This window comes from Lutjanus erythropterus, chromosome 15, assembly GCF_056507025.1.
Source record: "Lutjanus erythropterus isolate fLutEry1 chromosome 15, fLutEry1.hap2, whole genome shotgun sequence".
Lineage (NCBI taxonomy): Eukaryota > Metazoa > Chordata > Actinopteri > Lutjaniformes > Lutjanidae > Lutjanus > Lutjanus erythropterus.
Genome location: NC_139331.1, coordinates 13,859,945 through 13,879,880, shown reverse-complemented (window position 1 = coordinate 13,879,880; position 19,936 = coordinate 13,859,945). Strand labels below are relative to the sequence as shown.

Below are 19,936 nucleotides of genomic sequence, written 5' to 3'. Positions count from 1 at the left end.
GCCGTCACACAGAGAGCCTGCTGTCCCGACATCCCCAGACCATCTGCCGGGCCAGGCCATGCCAGCCACAAACCAACCAGCCACCTACCACCCTTGCATAACGCCCCATTTGGTATGGCATCTGTGTGATCCACTGATCTGCCAACAAAGGATTACTGAATGTTTAAACAAGCTCTTGGATATTTAACAATATTCAAATGGCCATTTAATCCTATGGTCTATGTTTGAGCTGACAGTGATCTGGGGACACCCCATTTCAAGATGTCACGGTGTTAATGACACACATGATGAGAGAAATCAACACTCCAATGCGGAACGAGCCTCCGTATCTGATTTGCTTTGATTCCGTGTGACCGATCTCTGATAAAAGATGATTATCAGTCCACGGTTGTTCTGTAGCAGACAACAGACACCTATGGCACCCCCAAGTTTAATTAGCCTGTCTCGGTTTCTAATGGCAGGCCAGGAGATGTGTCTAGACAAAATGCCTGCCACCTAGTAACAAGGCAGACAAACCAAGATAGCTGATTATCAGACAGACCTTTGACTTTTAACCCAATGCCAACAGAGCTTAAAAATGTGGGGATTTTTTTCTGTATGAGACATAAACAGAGAGAAACATCAAAATCCTCAGCTTCCACAAGAGTCACTGTCTGCTGCTTTCATTTCTTGGCTGCCCTTCAAGAGAAGAAACAGAACAAATTATGGACAGGCTAGAACGATATAAACATTGTGTTAGCTTCTTATTCAGTCCGAAAACTTGACAATTGACATCCATATCAAACCTTTAGGAGCACAATGTCTCAACAATATAATGTAAGAATAACAGAAACATAAAAAAGGACTACGTAGTAATTTGTAAGTCTGCCACCTGAATGTCAAATCTTCGAATCATTCATTCAGTCAGCAGAGATTCTTCAAGTCAGGCAGTAGTGCTTTTTTCTTTGTCAGTTTGCATTACATCAACAGATAGAGGCTTACAAAAATGCAGAGGGAGAAAATTTAAATGAGGAATTATCAAAAAAAGGAACCATAAATACATGTTCCTATTAGCTGATGCACTTACTAAAAAAGTAATCCTTGCAACAATGTATGCTGGTAAGACAGTGAAATGACTGGTTGTAAAACAAGTATATAGATATAGAACGCAGTTCTTGTTTTTTTTAGCTGTGTCATTGTACACAAATACAACAGCATGGCAGGCTAGAAACTGAACAAACAGAAATCAAAAATCAAAATCACCACAAACCACAAAACTAACTGTGATGGAAGTGGGGAGATTCACAGAAACAGAGCGCAGGTGACACACTGTCGGCCACTGCAGCCACGCCAACACACCACAGAGCGAGGGAAGCTGACGTGCTGCAGTGGCTGACATGCTGTCTGCTGCTCAGCAGGAGATGCTCAGTGAGCTGGGATTTTATATATGAACTATGAGCAGGGGGACAGACACTTTTTACTTTCCCAAACGTTCTCTGACAATCTGATGTTTTCATATCATAGTTGATGAAGATAGGTATTAAAATGTGAGTCTTACTGGTAAAACATACTCATGAAGGCTGATATAGGACTTTAGTGTGGCGCTGGACTAAAAAAAAAAAGGAATCATCAATTATTTGTATTGAACAGCCATATCTGATTCAACTGTCAAAATTCTGAGTAGGGTACAGCCGTGGTAATTTGTAAGATTCACTAAATGTGGATCAGTTCTTCTAGGATATCATTCTACCCAAAAGATACACATAAACTACTTACTGTCAAAATGAACGCGTGCACAACAGGCAGGCTAAACATAATCTTGTTGCCTTTTCTGTCTCCAACATTGTTAGCCTACCACACCAAGCTAAAAGATTTTGGACAAATCAAATTAGACATCCATCCTTTTCTGCACTCTTTTCCACCCTGAAGTCCAGCAAAACCATCATCACGGTCGATGAACATAATTACAACTGCCTCACATTACTATGAGTGCATATGGATCATTAATAAACAGGACCAAATGGCAGAGAGACTGTACTCACGACAGTCTTTGCTGGCAGAGACCACAGTATCTTGCTCAAGCTAAATGCCTGCCAGTTGCTTTAGATAGCAATGCTTCCTGCAGTGCGCTATGGAAGAACAGGCCTTTAAGCAGATGAACTTCATTTGAAGAAATGTTTCAATAATTGCAGTACATTAGATTACACAGTGGGAAGAAATACTTCCACATGTTTTATGCAGACTGCCTTTAACTGAAGTGCGGTTTTCTTTATGCTAATGGAAGGGTTTTGAATGTTAAACAAAAGATACTGTTTGAGAGGAAATGACAGATACCGAAAGGTTGATATAATAAAGTGTAACAAAAGGAAATGGGTCTGGCTTTCACTTGCTTTTATGAAAATAGGATTTTAAAAATGCACACAAGACTACAATACTTGTTAAGTGGACATGTTTTGTACAAAAAGTGTTGTCACCAACTCTGGTAAGTGTTACACTTGTGAAACAGAACCTGCAGTCTGTCAGCTACCAAACCATGTGGTGTCCAGAATGGACGCTTTTTGGGCCAAACAAATGGCTGCAACAAATGTAATACAACTTCCTGTGGGAACAAATGCGTAGAAAGTGAAATCATTCAAGAAGAAAAAGGACCGAGTGTCCAAGTTCTCAGATCCAAATGCCGAACATCATTCAGTGGAGAAAAACAGACGAGAGAGAAAGCAAAAGTGAATGTGTCTTCCGCTTCCATTTGCTCTGGTCTTTTGGACAGGAAATAGTTTGAGAAAGCGCTGTGGTCTCTGGAGCAGCACCATTAAGAATCAGACATTTTCTTTACGAACCCTCCTGAGATTTACTATCGAAAACCAATTAAGTCTCTGGCGTGCTTGTGTGCTTGGAAGGGATCGTTTGAGGGAGTGAGAAAGGTCACCCATGTCTTGATGTCTCGGCACTGGAAAGGTCCCTTAAACACATGCACACACACACACACACACACACACACACACACACACACACACACACACACACACACACACACACACACACACAGTCAGTCACCCATTCAAATACACAGCCACAAAAACGATCCCACAAGCTCACCCATGTGCGCTATGTTGACTGGTTTCACCTAGAAGATTAATGCTGTTAGGAGCTGACAAGTGTGACCAAGGCAGCAATCAACAGCATTCCCAAGAAAAGCACTCTCTTATAATCCGTCCTCAATGATCTGTTCACCACTTTATGAATAGATGGATGATAACAGTATTGCGGGAAACTTAAAGGAGATATTGATCATCCCAATTAAATCCGAACAAATTAGAGAGGAAAGGGGAGAAACTCTCTTCTGCCCGCAGGCTTGTCTGGATGTTTACTTAACTATGCAATTGCAGAGTCGGTTTCCAAAATGAGATATCTACGGTTTGAAATGATCAATGATCATTAACATTGCTTCATTAGCGCTCCTTCATTAGCATTTGTGATCATTAGCAAAGTAAGGGAGATTATAGCTTTCAATTAAAGTTATGAGTCATTTCACACGTTTGCTTCCAAAACCATCCACTTTTAAAAGGTAGATTCATTTCTCCAAAAGTCTTTCAAAGAAATTAACATGAAAATGGTTCTGAAGCTGTGCCAGAGGAGATTCATACCACCCAGTCCATCTAATAGCTTTCTGCAGATTCGTGAACATTTGAAAGACCACATAATAGCAAGCCTTAAGTGTCACATTTGCCGGGTTTGATTGAAGAGCAGATGCTGCAGTAGACTGTTTTGGTGAAGTTTGATACTTAATGAAACAGAATCAAGCATTCAGTCAAGCAGAAAAAACGTGTCAGTTTTCAACTCTTGTCCCTCAATCACTTTGAGAATCACAAGTCTGGAACAGCACACATATCTCAGCAAATGTTGTTCCAATTACTGCAATTAAACGAACACCCAAGACTGACGGGGACATATGCTTTTCAGCTAAAATAGGACTGATACAGAATGTTACCAGATGAGTAGAGACTTAATTAGTGGTTGATGTTATCTGTCCTGTGCTCTCCTGTCAAACGGAAAGCTACTGAGTGTCAGAGAGCCTTTCCTGCCCTTGTTAGCTCTATGTTCGTTCTCTCTTCCTTATGGTTTCCATGGTAACAGACCCATAAGACTGGTTATAACCCCTGGTGTTTTACACTCACCTGGAAGGTGGGCAATGTATGTTCATGTGTGACATGTGTGTGTTTGCATATGTGTGCACAGACAGTGCGTGGGCCACTGACTGTCTTCACTGGCAGTTAAATGCTTTGTTTGGTCAGTGTCATTTCACTGGGTATTAATAGACAGGCATATGCTTTTGAGAAAATCATATTGATATACAGAGGTTATTGAAATACTGATATCACTACATAAATTCTGTTCTGTTTCCCAATTGCAGTCTCATTTTAAACTAGACACTAACAAACCAATCCTTAAAGTCTATAACTTCTCAATGGCTTGCCTATGAATTAAACAAAATAAGGTGCCAGGTCAGACTCCCCAGCATAGCCAAACATCAGCTTGCAAAGTAATGATTGGGATCCCTACCTTGTGCCTGGAAAAGAGCTACCGATTCAATATATTGACACTGGCACACTGGTTGTCTCACATGGAAGAACAGCTAAATGGAGACTGAGATCAGTCGATAGTTGGACTGCTATAAGGCACCGATTGTACAGTAAGTCACCTGTTAGTGGCAGGCTTAACGAGTTACTGTTAAAATTCATAGCTGCTATTCTCTGCAACAGTGATTCCCAACCAAGGAAACTAACTTAGCTAACTAGATAGGTGCTGTACAGAGGCTTTGTAGGTTAGGCAACTCACATGATTGTATGAGGATTCATGAGTAGCTTTTTGTATTTTTTTCATCTTTGCTAATAATATTGCTACTGACATGTTAAAGGGATACTTCACCCAAACATGAAAATTCAGTCATTATCTCCTCACCCTCATCCTAATTGAGGGTCTGGTTTATTTTGTTAGTCCACAAAGCACTTCTGGGGTTTGGTGTAATCCAAGCCTACTAATGTCCCCACATGGCTATTGCACACCGTTGTTTTTTTCCATTTGAGAACTGGTCACCATTCACTTCCATTGTTTGGGAGATTCTGCAATACTGTTTTCCTGTGAAAGTCCAGCAAAAACTAAACCTGACCTTCAATTGGCATGTGGGTAAGTAGATAATGACTAAATTTTCATTTTTGGGTGAACTATCTCTTTAATTTCCGTATTTTTTTTAATGTATAAGGGAAGAAACTTACAAAAAAAAATCTCAAACAATAATTTGGCACCCCTCCTGCAATAACTCTGAGTACCCCTTAGGGGTCACAGTCCCCTTGTTGAAGATTTAAATAGACAGCTAAGAGAAAACAAATATTCCAAAATGTTTTGCCAAAAATAAAGAATAAGGTGCAATATTTAACTAAACCTTATGGATAAATGGTTAAAATACCAGCTTAAACTAATGAATAATTGGCTGAAATGTTAGCAAAAGATAATGGACATATGGTTGAAAAAAATCAAATAACTAGCTATATTTTGAACAAATAGTTGAAATTTTTAGCTAACAGTAATGGATATTGAAAAAGTTCAAAGAACTCAAAGTAATGTTTAAATTGTTGATGGCTAAAAAGTAATAGATAGATTGCTAAAAAATTTATCTCAAAGTAATGAATAGTTGAAAAAGTTATTTAAAAGTATTGTATATAGGGCTGAAATATTAGCTAAAATGAATGTGTAAATAATTGAAATAATTAGCTAAACATAATGGATAAATGATTGAAACAGAGAGCTAAAAGTGATGTATAAACAGCTGAAAGATCCAGCTGCTGCCACTCCAAGTGGTAACAGCTGGAGAGCAAACTTGACCAAACTGGCCTAAAAATGACAATTCAACTGTATGACAAGTTTTAATAGAACAATATCCACCAATTTTAAAATCAGTTAAAATGAACAAAAGTGGAGCGTGGTGTTCACGAGGTGGTACTTCAACTCATCTGACAGGGATGATGGGGTACATCTATCTATTATCTAGACTGTAAGTGTGGACTGACCTTACCCTGCCTGTAGCCACTAAAAGGGAAGACAAATGGGTGTCTGTGTTCACGCCGATTTTTCTTCAGCAACTAAAATGCTGACTTTCTTCTGGCAGCAGCTCTACTCTCCTGTCTGAGCGCTCTCGTCTCAACTGGTTCGTATTTGATCAGCTCCACTTCCACTGGGACGACCTTTGCAGGGTTAACAAAATGTCACATCTGATTTTGTTGTGGGCATCAAGTGACTTGGAGACGCGTGCCAAGTTCCACTAGAATAGACTGACACCAGCACAGTGACTAAAGAAAAAGGCCATCACGAGCCAACAGTCCAGCCGTTTCTTTGCTTCCATGTTGATAGTTTTCAGTATTTTTGTTCTTTCAGCAATTTCCGGCTTCTAGTGAAGTTGCTCAGTCGTGATATAACATTTTCCTTTCAGTGATACAAAACAAACCACCATCAAAGCAACTTGCATAATGTGCTTATAAATTTAACTTTTTTAGCCACTTTTTATCCATTTTTAACACTGCTGCTTTTGTTTTCCTCTCCTGTTGCTGTGTGTCTGAACTGCTGTGTAATTTAATATAACCAATGGTTTTCTGTTTGAATTTCTTTGATACAATGTGCAGCACACACAGTTGACTTAACTAAATTCAATAACAGGGACAACTGAGAGACAAACACAACACTGTGAATGTCTTATATTATTGGATGTTATGGCTTGTTTGTGAGGCTTACGATGAAAAATGATTCTGATTTTGGGCTGATCTATAAAGCAGACAAACAAACTCATATTCCGTGTTCTTTCTGGTTCTTTACACAAAATAATACAAATAAAATGAAAAATATACACAAATTCATGCTAGACTTGTCTTTTCCTAAGTAAATTGTTTGATACATTACAGCTAGGTTTCTGCTTAAGGTGGGAACTTTACCTGCACAGGTGCACCATTGTGCTCCTTCTGGCCTTTTCACCAAGATAGTCATCTCTGGGTAACTTTCCCTCTGAACGGACACTGGCCGCTCTGTTCACCGTTGCAGTCTCTATTTCATCTGCTCATTCACTGAGTCATTCTGTTTCCTCATTCATCCTGGTCCAGCAGCTCAGTCTCGCGTTAGCTGGGAACAGGAGACAGCTTCTGAGGTATAGTCCCGAAGAGACATAGAGCAAGCATCACCTTCGATTTCTCCAGGAGCGGTAATGAGATGGCCTGCTTCACACCGGGGGAATTCATCTGTGTGCAGGGATCACCTAAGTAATTGACTGAAGAATCAAACCCAAAGCCATCAGGGTCCATTATGCTAACCTTTTTCTTTGCTTCGGTTTCTTCACTCTGCCTCTTTCTCATTCCCCTCTGCTGCTGTTACATCGATGCGTGACGCTGATCAATTGCTTGTCTTTGACTGATGACAAATGGTGCTGCAGTTTATTTTATGAAAATCAATGAGTCCATATACCCGTTTACTTTAATCACCTCTTACTGCGAGCTGCCATTTGCCCTGTGGCCAATCCCACTGATGAAAACGATAGCGAGGAGCAAGGCTATCGGTATCCAATCTCGTCCTCACATATTGGCATTGACATATTGACTGAATCGACTGTCTGATTGAGAGGCCCAGACTGACTAAGAAAAGGGAGTCAAACATGAGAAGGGGGCTGGAATAGAATGATGCCATGTTTATTTCAGCAAACATCATACCAGAAAGATCTGTGATTATGGTGGCGTGCGTGCTTGTGTGTATGTGTGCGTGAACCATGTCTAAAATGGGAGTGTGTGGGAGTTCTCTGTCCAGACCCTGTCAACTGACAGACAGTTTCATGCCTCTGTGCACTAAAATGTCTCTGAGCAGAGCCCGCTGGGGAGGAGGGACGAGCCGCTCTTATATTCATTCACATTTACCTCAAACAAATCACTCCCTCCTTTTTTATTCAATTAATTGTGCTGCATGCGTCTATTCTACTCCATCCCATGGGCGTTGTGACAGAGCTCCTCACTCCACCACGAGCAAATGTGAAAGTGCCGCTTTCATTTTCAGCATAGACGTTTCAGAAAGTCGATATCATGGGCTTTATGTTTTGAAATTGAAAAAAATAGCTACTAACCAATTCATGACTATGGCTTGGTAATACAATTCAACACATTTGTGGAATAGACTGAAATGTGTCTGCAGAGCCAATGCACAAAAACTGTAACTGTGTAACTGTAAAGAAACTGAAATTATTAGACAGAAAAATAAATCAACAACAATTTCGATAATCTATTACGTGTTAAAATAAGCATAGACATAAAAAATATAAATATTCACTGGTTCCTCACATGTGCTTCTCAAATGCGAATACATGCTGGTTATCTCAAATGATGTGTGGTTGAAGTGAGGGCAAGATGAGCACAGCATTATACTTGGACAATGACAAGTGACAATGAGTCCTACACTTAAAGCTGTTTATAACTGTCAATTGTCTGTCAATGTAAACCGAAGCCTGTTGTCCTGAAAACAAAAGCCCACTGCTCTGATACACTCTCTGGAGACTGAGTTCAGTGACTGTCTGCCAGACTCTGTTAACATATTGCTCTATTTAACCATTATAAACATCTACTCCTTCCAAAACGTTATTGATGTCTTACATCTCATAAACAGACAGTATCTCATTTTGTGAACATGTGGCATTAATTTTAAGTATACTAAACATGAAACAGGCAAAGAAAAACACCTGTCAGAGCAACAATTTTCGAAGGAGAACATGTTGGCTGTTGTTGGACCAGCTGGTATTTCGACTTAGCATGTTTCCTTAACATCATATTATGATTTAGTGCACTAAATATATTACACTTTTCTCCTTTAATTAATTGATACAATAATCAGCAGATTATTCAATGATGAAAATAATCATTAGTTCCACTCGTACTGTAAAATACTGAAAGCTGGCATGTCACATCAGATTTAGTTGTGTAGTTGTGTTTACTTCATTTTTAATTAGTTAGTGCCTGATTTAATTTAAGTTTTTGAAAATTTCACCTGTGTTTTAATTTAGGCATTTTGGGGAACATTTAAAAAGACATTCGCTACAAGTGAGGATCATACAAGATCACTAAAATAGTATATATGGCACAGAAAAATTAAGGGTACATGACTACATGGAATATAAAAACTGCTGATCATACACAGTTTTGAAAGCACATTTTTCTAGATTCAGAACAATAAATATAAGATACAGTAGTTTAAGGTGGGTCTGCCTCAACATTACAACAAAAAAATTAATATGTGGTTAAATCTTTATATCCTATAAACTTTATCATTTGGTCTATAAAATGTCTGACCAACACGTATAAACCAAAATGTCTCATCGTGTAAGAAAAAGACAACAGAAAGATGCTGGAACCAGAGAATGTTTGTCATTTTTGCTTGTCATATGACCTACATGAATACTGATTTGACATAGTTGCTGATTATTCTTCGTTCAATCTCCTAAATGTGTCAGCTTTAGAACCTCCAAATCCTGCAGTACATCTCTGCTTTGTAGTACCAAAGCCAGTGACACATCGTGCCTCTCTGTCTGTCTCTCAGCCTTTCTAACAAAGGCCTTCAGAGAGACTCATTATCATTGATTCTCCTACTAAAGTTTCCCTTCAGATTCAGTTGCTCATCTCTCAAACCATCAGTGCTCATTTGAACCGTTGTCATTCTTTAGGATTAGATCATTAATACGCTGCAAAACACTGATGGTCTCAAGTCCACTATTTCAACACGCTGCCATGTGACACTAATCTACCGCCTATGAGTGAGAGCATGATGTGCTGCCAACATCCATCTGACTACTATAAATCTCACAGGTGAGCACTGATCCCTGCATGTCAGCCTGGAAGCAGGGATCAACTATTATTTCTCTTTGACTACAAGGGACTGTGTAGTTGTGCAGCAGGTAAGACCAGGGTTTGAATTAGGATTAGTCTCTCTGGGTTGTGGGAGAGATGGATGTTTGCATTTATTACTGTGTTGCGTCAATAACCCAGGCTCATGCAAATCTGATTACATCACTGAAACATGATAAAAAATAACACTCCCACATAGCATGGATATTATCCCACTGCACACACACAAATAAATCAATCAATCACTGCGATAAGCTGATACACAGCTCATACAGGCTTGCTATAAATGTTGGGCATGACAATGTACAATATGCCCCGACCAGCAGAGGCAGTTAGATGCACCTGAATGCTCATCAAAGCTGTGATTAGGTTATAGTTGGTGAGAGAAACTTTTATTGCTTCTAGGAAAATCTCCCCAGCTGCTGTAAAGCAAACCAGAATGAAAGCTTCTGTGGACTGCCGTGAGAGGTTTAACATATCAGCAGAGGTCATATATCTTGACAGTCTGTCACTCATTTTGTTACACCTGCAGACACTTGTAGTGACAGTATACTGTATACATTACAGCACACAGTTTACCAAGCAAGCCACTATATACTGTCAGTGAACTCATATTACCTGACACTTCCATACTTTCTCAGCTATTCATCTTGTCATGCGGGAGTGAAGCTGAGTCCAGGGTCAGACAAAGGCCTTGCCCACTCTTACATCGATAGATTTGAAGGGCTGTGATTGTTGCAGATGGAGCACATACTGTGACCCCGGCCTTCATCGATACACACCAGACTGCACAGATGATGGAAATAAACACTGCCACAGTATGAGCCAGAGCCTTGTGCATCTCAGACACAGTCTGTATTTGATGGGCATTCAAAAAAGCCTTCCTCTCTCCTACAATTGTATTTTAATAACCATTTCTTTTCATTTACATATAATTTGTAATATCTTACATTAATATCTAATACTTAAATCTTTATTTATTAAGGGTAGGTTCACTGAGAGTGAAGCTCTCTTTTATAACACACTGATCACATTCACACAGTTACACATTCACACCTGGAAGCTGCCCAGTACAACCACAGTCTTATCTGGTGGCCACTGAACAGCTCCACTGGAATGGTTGGGGTTAAGGTCCTTGCTCAAGGGCACCTCAGTGGTGGCATGGAAGGAGGGACAAGCGCTATCTTTCACTTTCCCCGCCCACATTTATCCTGCAGGCTCTAACCTTTAGGCCACCACTGCCCTATTTGTTCAAAGGCGTAGTAAAGATCATTTTATGTGGGGTTGTATGAGGCTGTTACTGATAGTCGGTATATAACCTACAGTAGATGCCATCGGAATCGCCCCAGTTTAGAGAAGTAGAGAGAAGCACCAGCACAGACACTAAGTAACACACTGACTATCATCAAGTACCTCATACAACCCCACGTCAAATAATCCAAACTATCCCTTTAATTTTTAAGGTTAAAATATTAGTAATGTGAAATCAAAACTGATTTCAAAGTGCAGTTGACTTAGGATCTGGATCTGTTTGTGACTGAGTTTTGGTAAAGAAAAAAAAGAAAAAATGTGGTAAGACACAGCTCCACATTTCCTAAAATAAATGCCTGGACATTGATACTGTATAGCCTGTTTCATGTTTACTCTTTAAACTATGTAATCACTGCCTTAAACACAGTCATAACACAGCTGTTTTGAATATGCATTGGATAAGGACAGATCTAAAGCCACCAGTAGCTCCCTGCGCACTCGGAGAAGCTGTTTAGCGCTAACTGCTGAGGGAGATGGTGCCTTAGCCGACTTTGTTGGCCAGACAGCGCGGTGGTGATAATGGCCTGCTGGCCTCTCCCAGATCCTGTTACACTGCTGGGGACACACAAGCTGCTCTGTATTTAGCAGCAGTCCTCTCTGCTGCAAGCTCAGACTGTAACAGAGCTGGCAGCCACTTCCTCTCATCTCACAATAAAAGTCTGAAGGAACAAATAGCTCTGGAGGAAATGAATATCGTGGCTTTGCTTCTGCTGCCGACTTCAGTCCGTTCATTACTGCTATATTTATTCCCTATCAAGACAACGTGAGGAAAAGAAAGCCAAAAGAAAAACCTGATGCTTTTTTAAATTAAATGATGCTTTTGATGTACAGCTTCTAAAATAAACTGTCAATCTAGCCACAGCTTCATTTGGTATGTTAACAGCATACTGTAGCAGGATGATTATGTTTGTTTTCCAGCTTTGTTTTGGACTTGTGAGGGATTTCCATGTATTTCTCTGCTGATAACAGGGCTTGCATTAGTCCAGACGGTCCACCTTTGTAAATGATCCTCTTTGACAAGACTGAAATCAATTTGCTCCCCTCCCAGTTGATTGTGATTATTTTATGATTATGCTTTTATTTTGGTGCAAGCCTCCACAAGCAAACATGCCCCATACTACAACCAAAAAATTCTATTTTGAGCACAACTCCTCCGCCTGTGTGTGAGCATGTGAGAGTCTATACAGCCATCTGCCACCCTCAGTCAGTCAGCAGTGCCTCTGTCTGTATGTATGTATCATGGGATGGATAAGCTATGTGATCTTCATATCTTGTTTAACACACGCACAGCAAAATAATCACCCAGCACATGGTAGACTCAAGCTAGGGTGAGATAAGGATATCTGAACGATCAGACCACATTCTATCTGTGAATTCTGCTCTTCAATAGTGTAACACCAGCTGGTCTTGATGTCTTAACTCCATTATAAAAAATGAAAAGGCATAGAACACAAAATCAGTAAGGTTTTCCATTTAAAAAAATATATAGTATAAGCCTGAATTACACTGGAGTACAAGCAAGACATTTCACAGATACAGTATCTGTTCAGTTGTTGACAGAGACAGAGAGAAAGCATTAAGTCATTTTGTCTGTCACTCACCTGCTGTAAGCAGTGAGATGCTGATTTACATTTTCCTGTTGCCAATTCTGCTAATAAAGAACAATTCAGACACAAGAATGTTTCCAGAAAGCAGAAGGACAAGGAGGTAGAGTGAAGTAGCATCTGAACGCAGTTATGTAGAAGTTAGGTGTATTGCAAAGTGCACTCAAGAGGTTGCAGATGTGATCGTTTTTAGCTGTTCGGCTGGTGCTGAGGAGAGGGAACACGCTGTGCAGGAACAAGCTAATCTGCTGATTTAATAAAGAGACAATATGAATGGATGGTTTGGAACAGTGGGGCCAGACCAGGGGCTTTAACACGTGTAAAACAATAAACATATTTAAAAGAGGATGAATTGATGTCAGAGTAGGCTCAGTCGTCTGGTTTGTTCTATCTACAATTCCCATTTCCCCACACTGTACAGAATGTATGAATAAATACATACCTACATTTGAAACAAATGCTATTTGGAATAAATGTATGAAATAAATCAATGATACTGCAGGTAAATAATGCATTGTTTTCTGCCTTCAGAGAAATGAGGTGTCCAAAGTCAAGATTTTATTTAAGAGGACATAGACTCTAATAAATAAAAACAGTATTATTACATTTCAAACTACCAAACTAACAATCTGAGGTGGGCAAAAATACTATTAAATACTCAAGGTGCACAAGTAAAAGAAAAAACAAAAGCCTGTTCATCCAGTTGCAGGTGCCAAAAGATGAAACACTATGAAAATGTCATAGCAGGATTATAGTGACCCAAATAATCACAGTTATGATTATTATGACACACTGTACACACTGAAATCATTTTACTACGTTTTATACTGGAAACCGCTCAACAATTTGAAACAGCATCATGTCCGTTGCCATGTCAATGTTTCCATTAACGTGAAACATATCCATGTTGTACGCTGTGCTTGCGTTTGGGAGACTGTCACCAACTTTAATTGATTCTGGAGAGTAATTGTTGTGAGATTTTCAAAGTGCGGTAATCAGACAGTTTTAATGATAATTGAAATTATGAAATGGCAATACTGATCGCCAGGAATTTAAGCAGTTTATTGTGTAGAGATGTACATATCAATTACTTTTTAATTTTTGATTAATCTAATAACTGCTTTTTCAACTAGCAGGTTAATCTAACTATTAATTCAACCCAAGTTATTACTCTGAAGATGATTTTTTAAATGAATTTACACAAAATAAATATAAAAAGTTGCCTCATTAATATTTCAATGTTTTATTTAGCCATTATCCTGAAAAAGAGACTTGTCATTCTGACAAGCGGCCAATCTAATCAGTCTGAATGATGATAGGGTAGACACATGCTAATTAATATCATCATCCTGAGCATGGCTGAACAAAGGACACTGCTTTGGTCCTGCTTTGTAATTCTAGTCAGCGCAAGGGTGTTTGCTCCTGTGTGGGATTTGTGTCTCTACACTTGTAAGTGTACGCAATGTACAAATGATAGTGAGCACTCCTCTCTTTCAGATGTATTTGTGTTTTGTGTGTGTCTTCACAGTGAAAATGTATGAATCACAACTGAGTAGCCGCAGCCCGTGGGCTGGGTGGTATGAGTTCATCAGAGGGCAGACGAGCCACCCGCACAGGGCGACGAGCAGATGAACACAGCACCGCGCTCCAAACCTTAACGACGTTCAGAGAGAAATTCCGATGCTGCTCAGAGACAATACGAATTAACTTGAGCTGTAGAAGAGACAAAGGCTCGAAAGAGGCGAGCCATACCAGCCTTTCATTTGGAGCCCACTTCAAGTCAGTTTGCTGAGAGTGATTATGTCTGAGTTTGACAATATTTGGCGGAGATGCATGGGTCTTGAGTAGCACAATGACAGCATTTCTAAAGCTTTTTAAAGACATGTCACCACGGCTCCAACATCTCATCTCGTCTTGATGTGGAGGTTTCCTGCCATTTGCATGAATGAATCAATGGTGCTAAGGGACCTCTTGAGTGAGAGCAGAAAGAGGAGAATGAGTTTACAAGAGCAGAGAGCTTATAAATATAAAATCGAGAGACACAATAACATGGCACTACAAACAGAAGTTTTATAAGTGTTGTGAAAAAGGAATTCCTCTCTCAATACACTTCCTCCTCGTTTTATCTTCTCATGTGGTTAGATGCAACCCTGGACAGAGAGCTCTGATAACATCACTTAATGTACTGATCAGTTTTTAGGGTTGATTCAAATCTGTTTTAAATGTTATTTTGGCAGTTTGTGATAGTAATTATGGTGTACTTTTGAGCACATATGCTGTTTAGTACTAAGTGTAGGCCTGGGCGATATAGTTAAGAAACCTATCATGACAGTGAAGTTTCATATCAGTCGATATCAATAATTATTGATGATGTAGGTTGTGGCTGACGACATGTTGTTTACTCCAAGGTGGAAGTGGCCAAGGTGATAAAATATGTAAAAATCACAATATTTTTTACCAAATATGTTCATGTTGTGACAATATTGTAAGGATGACTATTGGTGCTTTCATAAAATATTACAACCAATGAGTTGTTTGAATGTAATGTTAATATAATGACTAATTGGGTAAAGACAAATAATAAAACAGCTAGAGCAGTCTGGTGACATCACTTCACAGTAATGCAGCCTTTAAAAGCTGCACTTATGACATATCACAATATGACAATATCCAAAATCTATCACGATATCAAATCTCATATCACAATACAATATAATACTGATATATTGCCTAACCAAGTGTGAACCAACCGTGATGTCACCCATTAGTTTGTGGATGATGATTTTGAAGCCTTGAATTTGTCATTACAGAAGTTGCCATCTTGTTATTTTGCAACCACAGAATGTGAAATACCAACAAGAGGGTGGAACTTCTTGAGCCCTGCGTGTTGCATTGGAGACTTATTGAGAAAGACTTGTCAATCACATGATAGTATTGCTTCATCATCTATTTTACTCTAAATTGGATCATAATTTACAAAATGAATATCATGCTGTATTGAAGATGACTTGAAACTAGTGCTTGAAACCATTAACTCATTAGGAAACTGTTTCCTGAGGTCATAAATCAAGACAGAAGTAGGGGCAATTTCTCCACACAATCAGAAATAATGCAGGTTTAAGGCTCTTATACTTCACTTTTCAGTCCCAGAAGCTCCATCCACTGATTAAATATATGGTCTATGTACGGTATTCAGTCACACCATAACATAAATAAAGGTATCGTGACTTTACCATCAGCAACCTTTCTGTCTGGCTAGAAAAGGTTCTTTTGTGCTTTTGTGCATTTCTTTCAAGCTGAAATTAACACCAAAGTGGTCCTTGCAAAATATTCACCATTCTGACAAGAAAGAAATGTGAAAGAGAAACACTTGAGAAGCAAGCCATGAAAAGTGCTGTCCACTTAAAGCAACTGCTGTCTGGTATTATCTGTGCTTCTTGCCTGACATCTTCCTCTGACCTCACATCATCTCTGTGTCCTTCTCCCCTTCCTCTCATCCGTCCTCTTGCCTTCAGCAGACCTTATATAAAAAAATCTTCTTGCTCTCCCTTCTCCTCTTTCTGCTTTCCTTCCTCTCATCCCCACAGCCTCTTCATCACCCCCATTCCCTCCCTTCCTCTCCTCATCTCATCAACTCTTCAGACACAGTGTCTCACTGGTGCTCCCATTACAGTGCCCAGGGTGCATCACCGCTCCATCTCCCAGTAATGGATTTCCAATGCTTCGACCATCTTACCTGTCACGTGGTCATGTCTCCTCCCTGGGTAGCATCACTCTGTAAGCTGTTTAGAAATGCATGAATCCTCTCTGTGTTATTGTACTCATTCCATCATTACTCACTCCCTAGACAGAGCAGCAGTGCGCGACCCCCACTCGCTTCTCCTGCTGCACTGAGTCAAAACGATGAAGACTGCCACTGCTGTGCAACAGCAGCTCATCACAAGACTGACTAGATGGAAAAGATATGTGAAATTGAGTCATTATATGTGGATATATTATAACAAAGTGGATAAGAATGCAGGTTATTGTTCTACGCGTTGCTTGGCAAGTGGGAAATTAACTGCGAGAACTGAATTTGGCTTTGTAACCGCACCAGAATGAGCCAAAATTCTTGACAATTACAAAGTGCCAGATTCAAAATTGTGTGTACAAATTCTTCTCTCATCGCACACAATCAACAGCATTTTAATTAGCTGTGAAATTGCAATTTGGATACCCTGGACCTGCATGCTTTCCTGGGAAACCATCCATGCACTGTTACTGTGAGGGTTTGAATTTAAATCATATTTGTCAATGTTGAATGTCGTTTGGACTTCATTTCCTCACTTTTGTCTTCACATCACTGTCTAAAAACTATACTTAATATGTGCAGATGAACACTTATAGTCACACACAGAGTGACATTTAAATGCAAATTCAAAGGCATCAATGTAAAGTATGAAATTCTGAAGGTCATACGAGAAAAGATTACAACAACTACACCTCCCATACATACAACTACTCCCATGTCTGGATGTACAAGTCTCATGGTTAAATGTCAATCATTACAACCACTTGAACCATTTTCAATTCTGCCCTTAACAGAGTTCTTGGCTAGACAGTGTCTGATTCATGGTTGGGCTCACACCCACTCATGGCTTTCATTTCTGTGCAAAAATAAACACAAACACTTACAAAGCACATCATCACCCAAAAAAATGCCCTCCTCTGTCCTTCCAGTACATTGCTCATCATGTTCCCAGAGCTTCAACAGACAAAAACAAGAACAATGCTGAAACTATTCTTCTTGATTCAAGACAAGAAACAACCATAAATAAGTTTTGTATGTATATCCAAGTGCGTGGGCTCGACCAGCAAACTCAAATCATTTAATTGTGGGCTTACCTTTGGCGTTTTGGTGCACTTTCCATTTCTGGCATCTTTTATGTACGCGATATCCAGTAGGTCCGTATCCTGTAAACAAGGAAAAGCACAGCTAAATCAGTATCAGTGTCAACCAAGTGCTAATTCAAAGGCTTCAAAGACAGTTTAGGACATTCTATGCCCATGGGTGTTGTTCCAAAGCAAAGCGAAACATTTTAGGAACCCTTTCCATTTCCAAACCTACCACCTGTGGCTGAGGGCCTTGTGAGTTTGTCTTTTAACAACCATAGGTTTTTGGGGACACACATTAGCCTCAATACCGGATCCCACATGGGAGTCATTCAGCGTAGATAGATGTAACCCTAATGACAATTTGCCCTGTGAAAGTGTTATTGTAGTGTTTTGCACCAAATTAGGACAAATGTGCAACGTTCCCATGTTGAATGATGACCTTAAAATAGGTCTTGGAGAATTTCCTCATAAATTCAGATACCTGACTAGTGCAACAGGCCAGAAAAAAACAAAAAAAAAGGTGGAGATTGTGTTTCATGACAGAGAATATCCTTAGTTGCAACACACCACTGGAGTCACTGCTGGAAAGGAAGAAAAACTGGCTGGATGCAAAACACTCGACACATACATAATGTTCTGCTTGCCACAGCTTGGCTGGAGTCAGCTGTGTGAACGGTATCCAACTGGCAAAGAGACATAACATGGCACCCTAATGAAGACAGCCTTCAAAACACCATGAAAATCAACATTATGATTTACCCCAAAAGTTAAGTAAAGCTCCCTGTAACAGGATTTTAAGTCAATGGAACCCTCCGTTCTACTGTTGATTCATTATTGATAGAGCAGTGTGGGAAGCCATGTCAGAGCTTCTTGTTCCATCTTACAGCGCCAATATTTCACCTCACACTATTGTGATGCAGAGGCGAAGTTGGACAGAATTCAAAATGAGAGCGCTGAAGTATAGACGCCATGAATCAATGTGCACAGAGTAAGCTTCTTACCACATAGATTACAATTTTAGATTACAACGATCTGAAATTGCCATTTAGCTTCCCCTGCAGCATGAAAGACAACCTGTGTCCATCTATAAATAGACAAACATCAGACATCCCATGCATCCCATCACCTCATCCATCCAGTCATTATTCACCAATCTATCACCACATACTTCATGCTTATTTGCAAGTCTATTGTTATTTAATCAAGCAGTAATGTGATTAGCAGTAAATACATACAAAATGCAATCATACAGCGGGCCCCTGCTCCATTCCTCCAGTCATCACATGCCTTTGTAAGTCTGGATTATCGCTCTCTCCATCTTTCTGAGAGGGAGCCAGGACATCAGGTGGAAAATTAACCAGAGTGAACTGTGTGTCCACTCAGCATTATCTAGGGAGACAAGGAGCGATGGGGGCTTGACTCAATCTCCAGCCGCAATGCCAGTATCTGACCATCTCAAGGCCACAAGGTTTGTGGAAAATTGCACCCAGCCACTCGTCCTTATCTACAAATCCATACCTACCTTAGTGGTCCCGAAAGATTATTTTTATTCTAATATCTAAAAATGATTTTAATGTAAATCAGTTCATTGTTTGTTTTTGTCTCCTTTGAATTCTTCTATCTGTAACTAGAGATGTTTCAATACCTTTTTCCCTCCCATTACCAATTTTGATGCCTGAACTTTGTGTATCAACAGTGCAACTGGCTACGAGTGACAACAGTGACCTGGAGCATACTGTATCTGCACAGAGCATTTTCAGTGTTTTCTGGCCAACATGCTTGACATTGGACAGTTTACACTTTTGCTTGATGGTGAAGGCCACTATAGGACACACACTGTTTACGCTGACAGGGACAAGACAAACTTACTCAGGGGATTAACTGAAGAGTTTGAAATGAGATATGAGGAAATGCAAGACCTTCACTTTTTCGGCAACAGTGTGCACCATTCTTCAGAAAAATGAGGCCAGATTGTAAACACAAGCAGTCCAGATGCTTATTCCAACATCATCAAGGTGGTTAAAAAGTCATTTACACCACTGTGCAAGTGCCACTTGTGCGAGGGGATTCTCACATCTCAACATAATAAAAAGCAAATACAGATCTCATCTGTCACATGCTCGTCTCTCAGCCCTGATGCACATTCACCTGTCAAAGAAGACCACAGAGACATTTGACCCAAAAGCAGTTACTGACCTGTGGATGGAGACAGCTAATTGGAGGCTCAACCAGGGACAGGGAGGTGCATCT

The 19,936-nt window shown here is 39.8% G+C and overlaps 1 protein-coding gene across 2 annotated transcripts in view; it reads right to left on the bottom strand.

Annotated features, from left to right (window-relative positions):
• Window positions 1-19,936, bottom strand: part of plcb1l (phospholipase C beta 1-like) — a 147,284-nt gene that overhangs the window by 88,160 nt on the left and 39,188 nt on the right. For both annotated transcript variants that reach the window (XR_014771911.1, XM_084737231.1), the window contains exon 3: window positions 17,696-17,764. Coding sequence is in view for 1 of the 2 variants with exons in the window: in XM_084737231.1 (XP_084593357.1) it covers window positions 17,696-17,764 (69 nt within the window). In the remaining variant the exon portion in view is untranslated. The remainder of the gene's footprint in view (window positions 1-17,695; window positions 17,765-19,936) is intronic.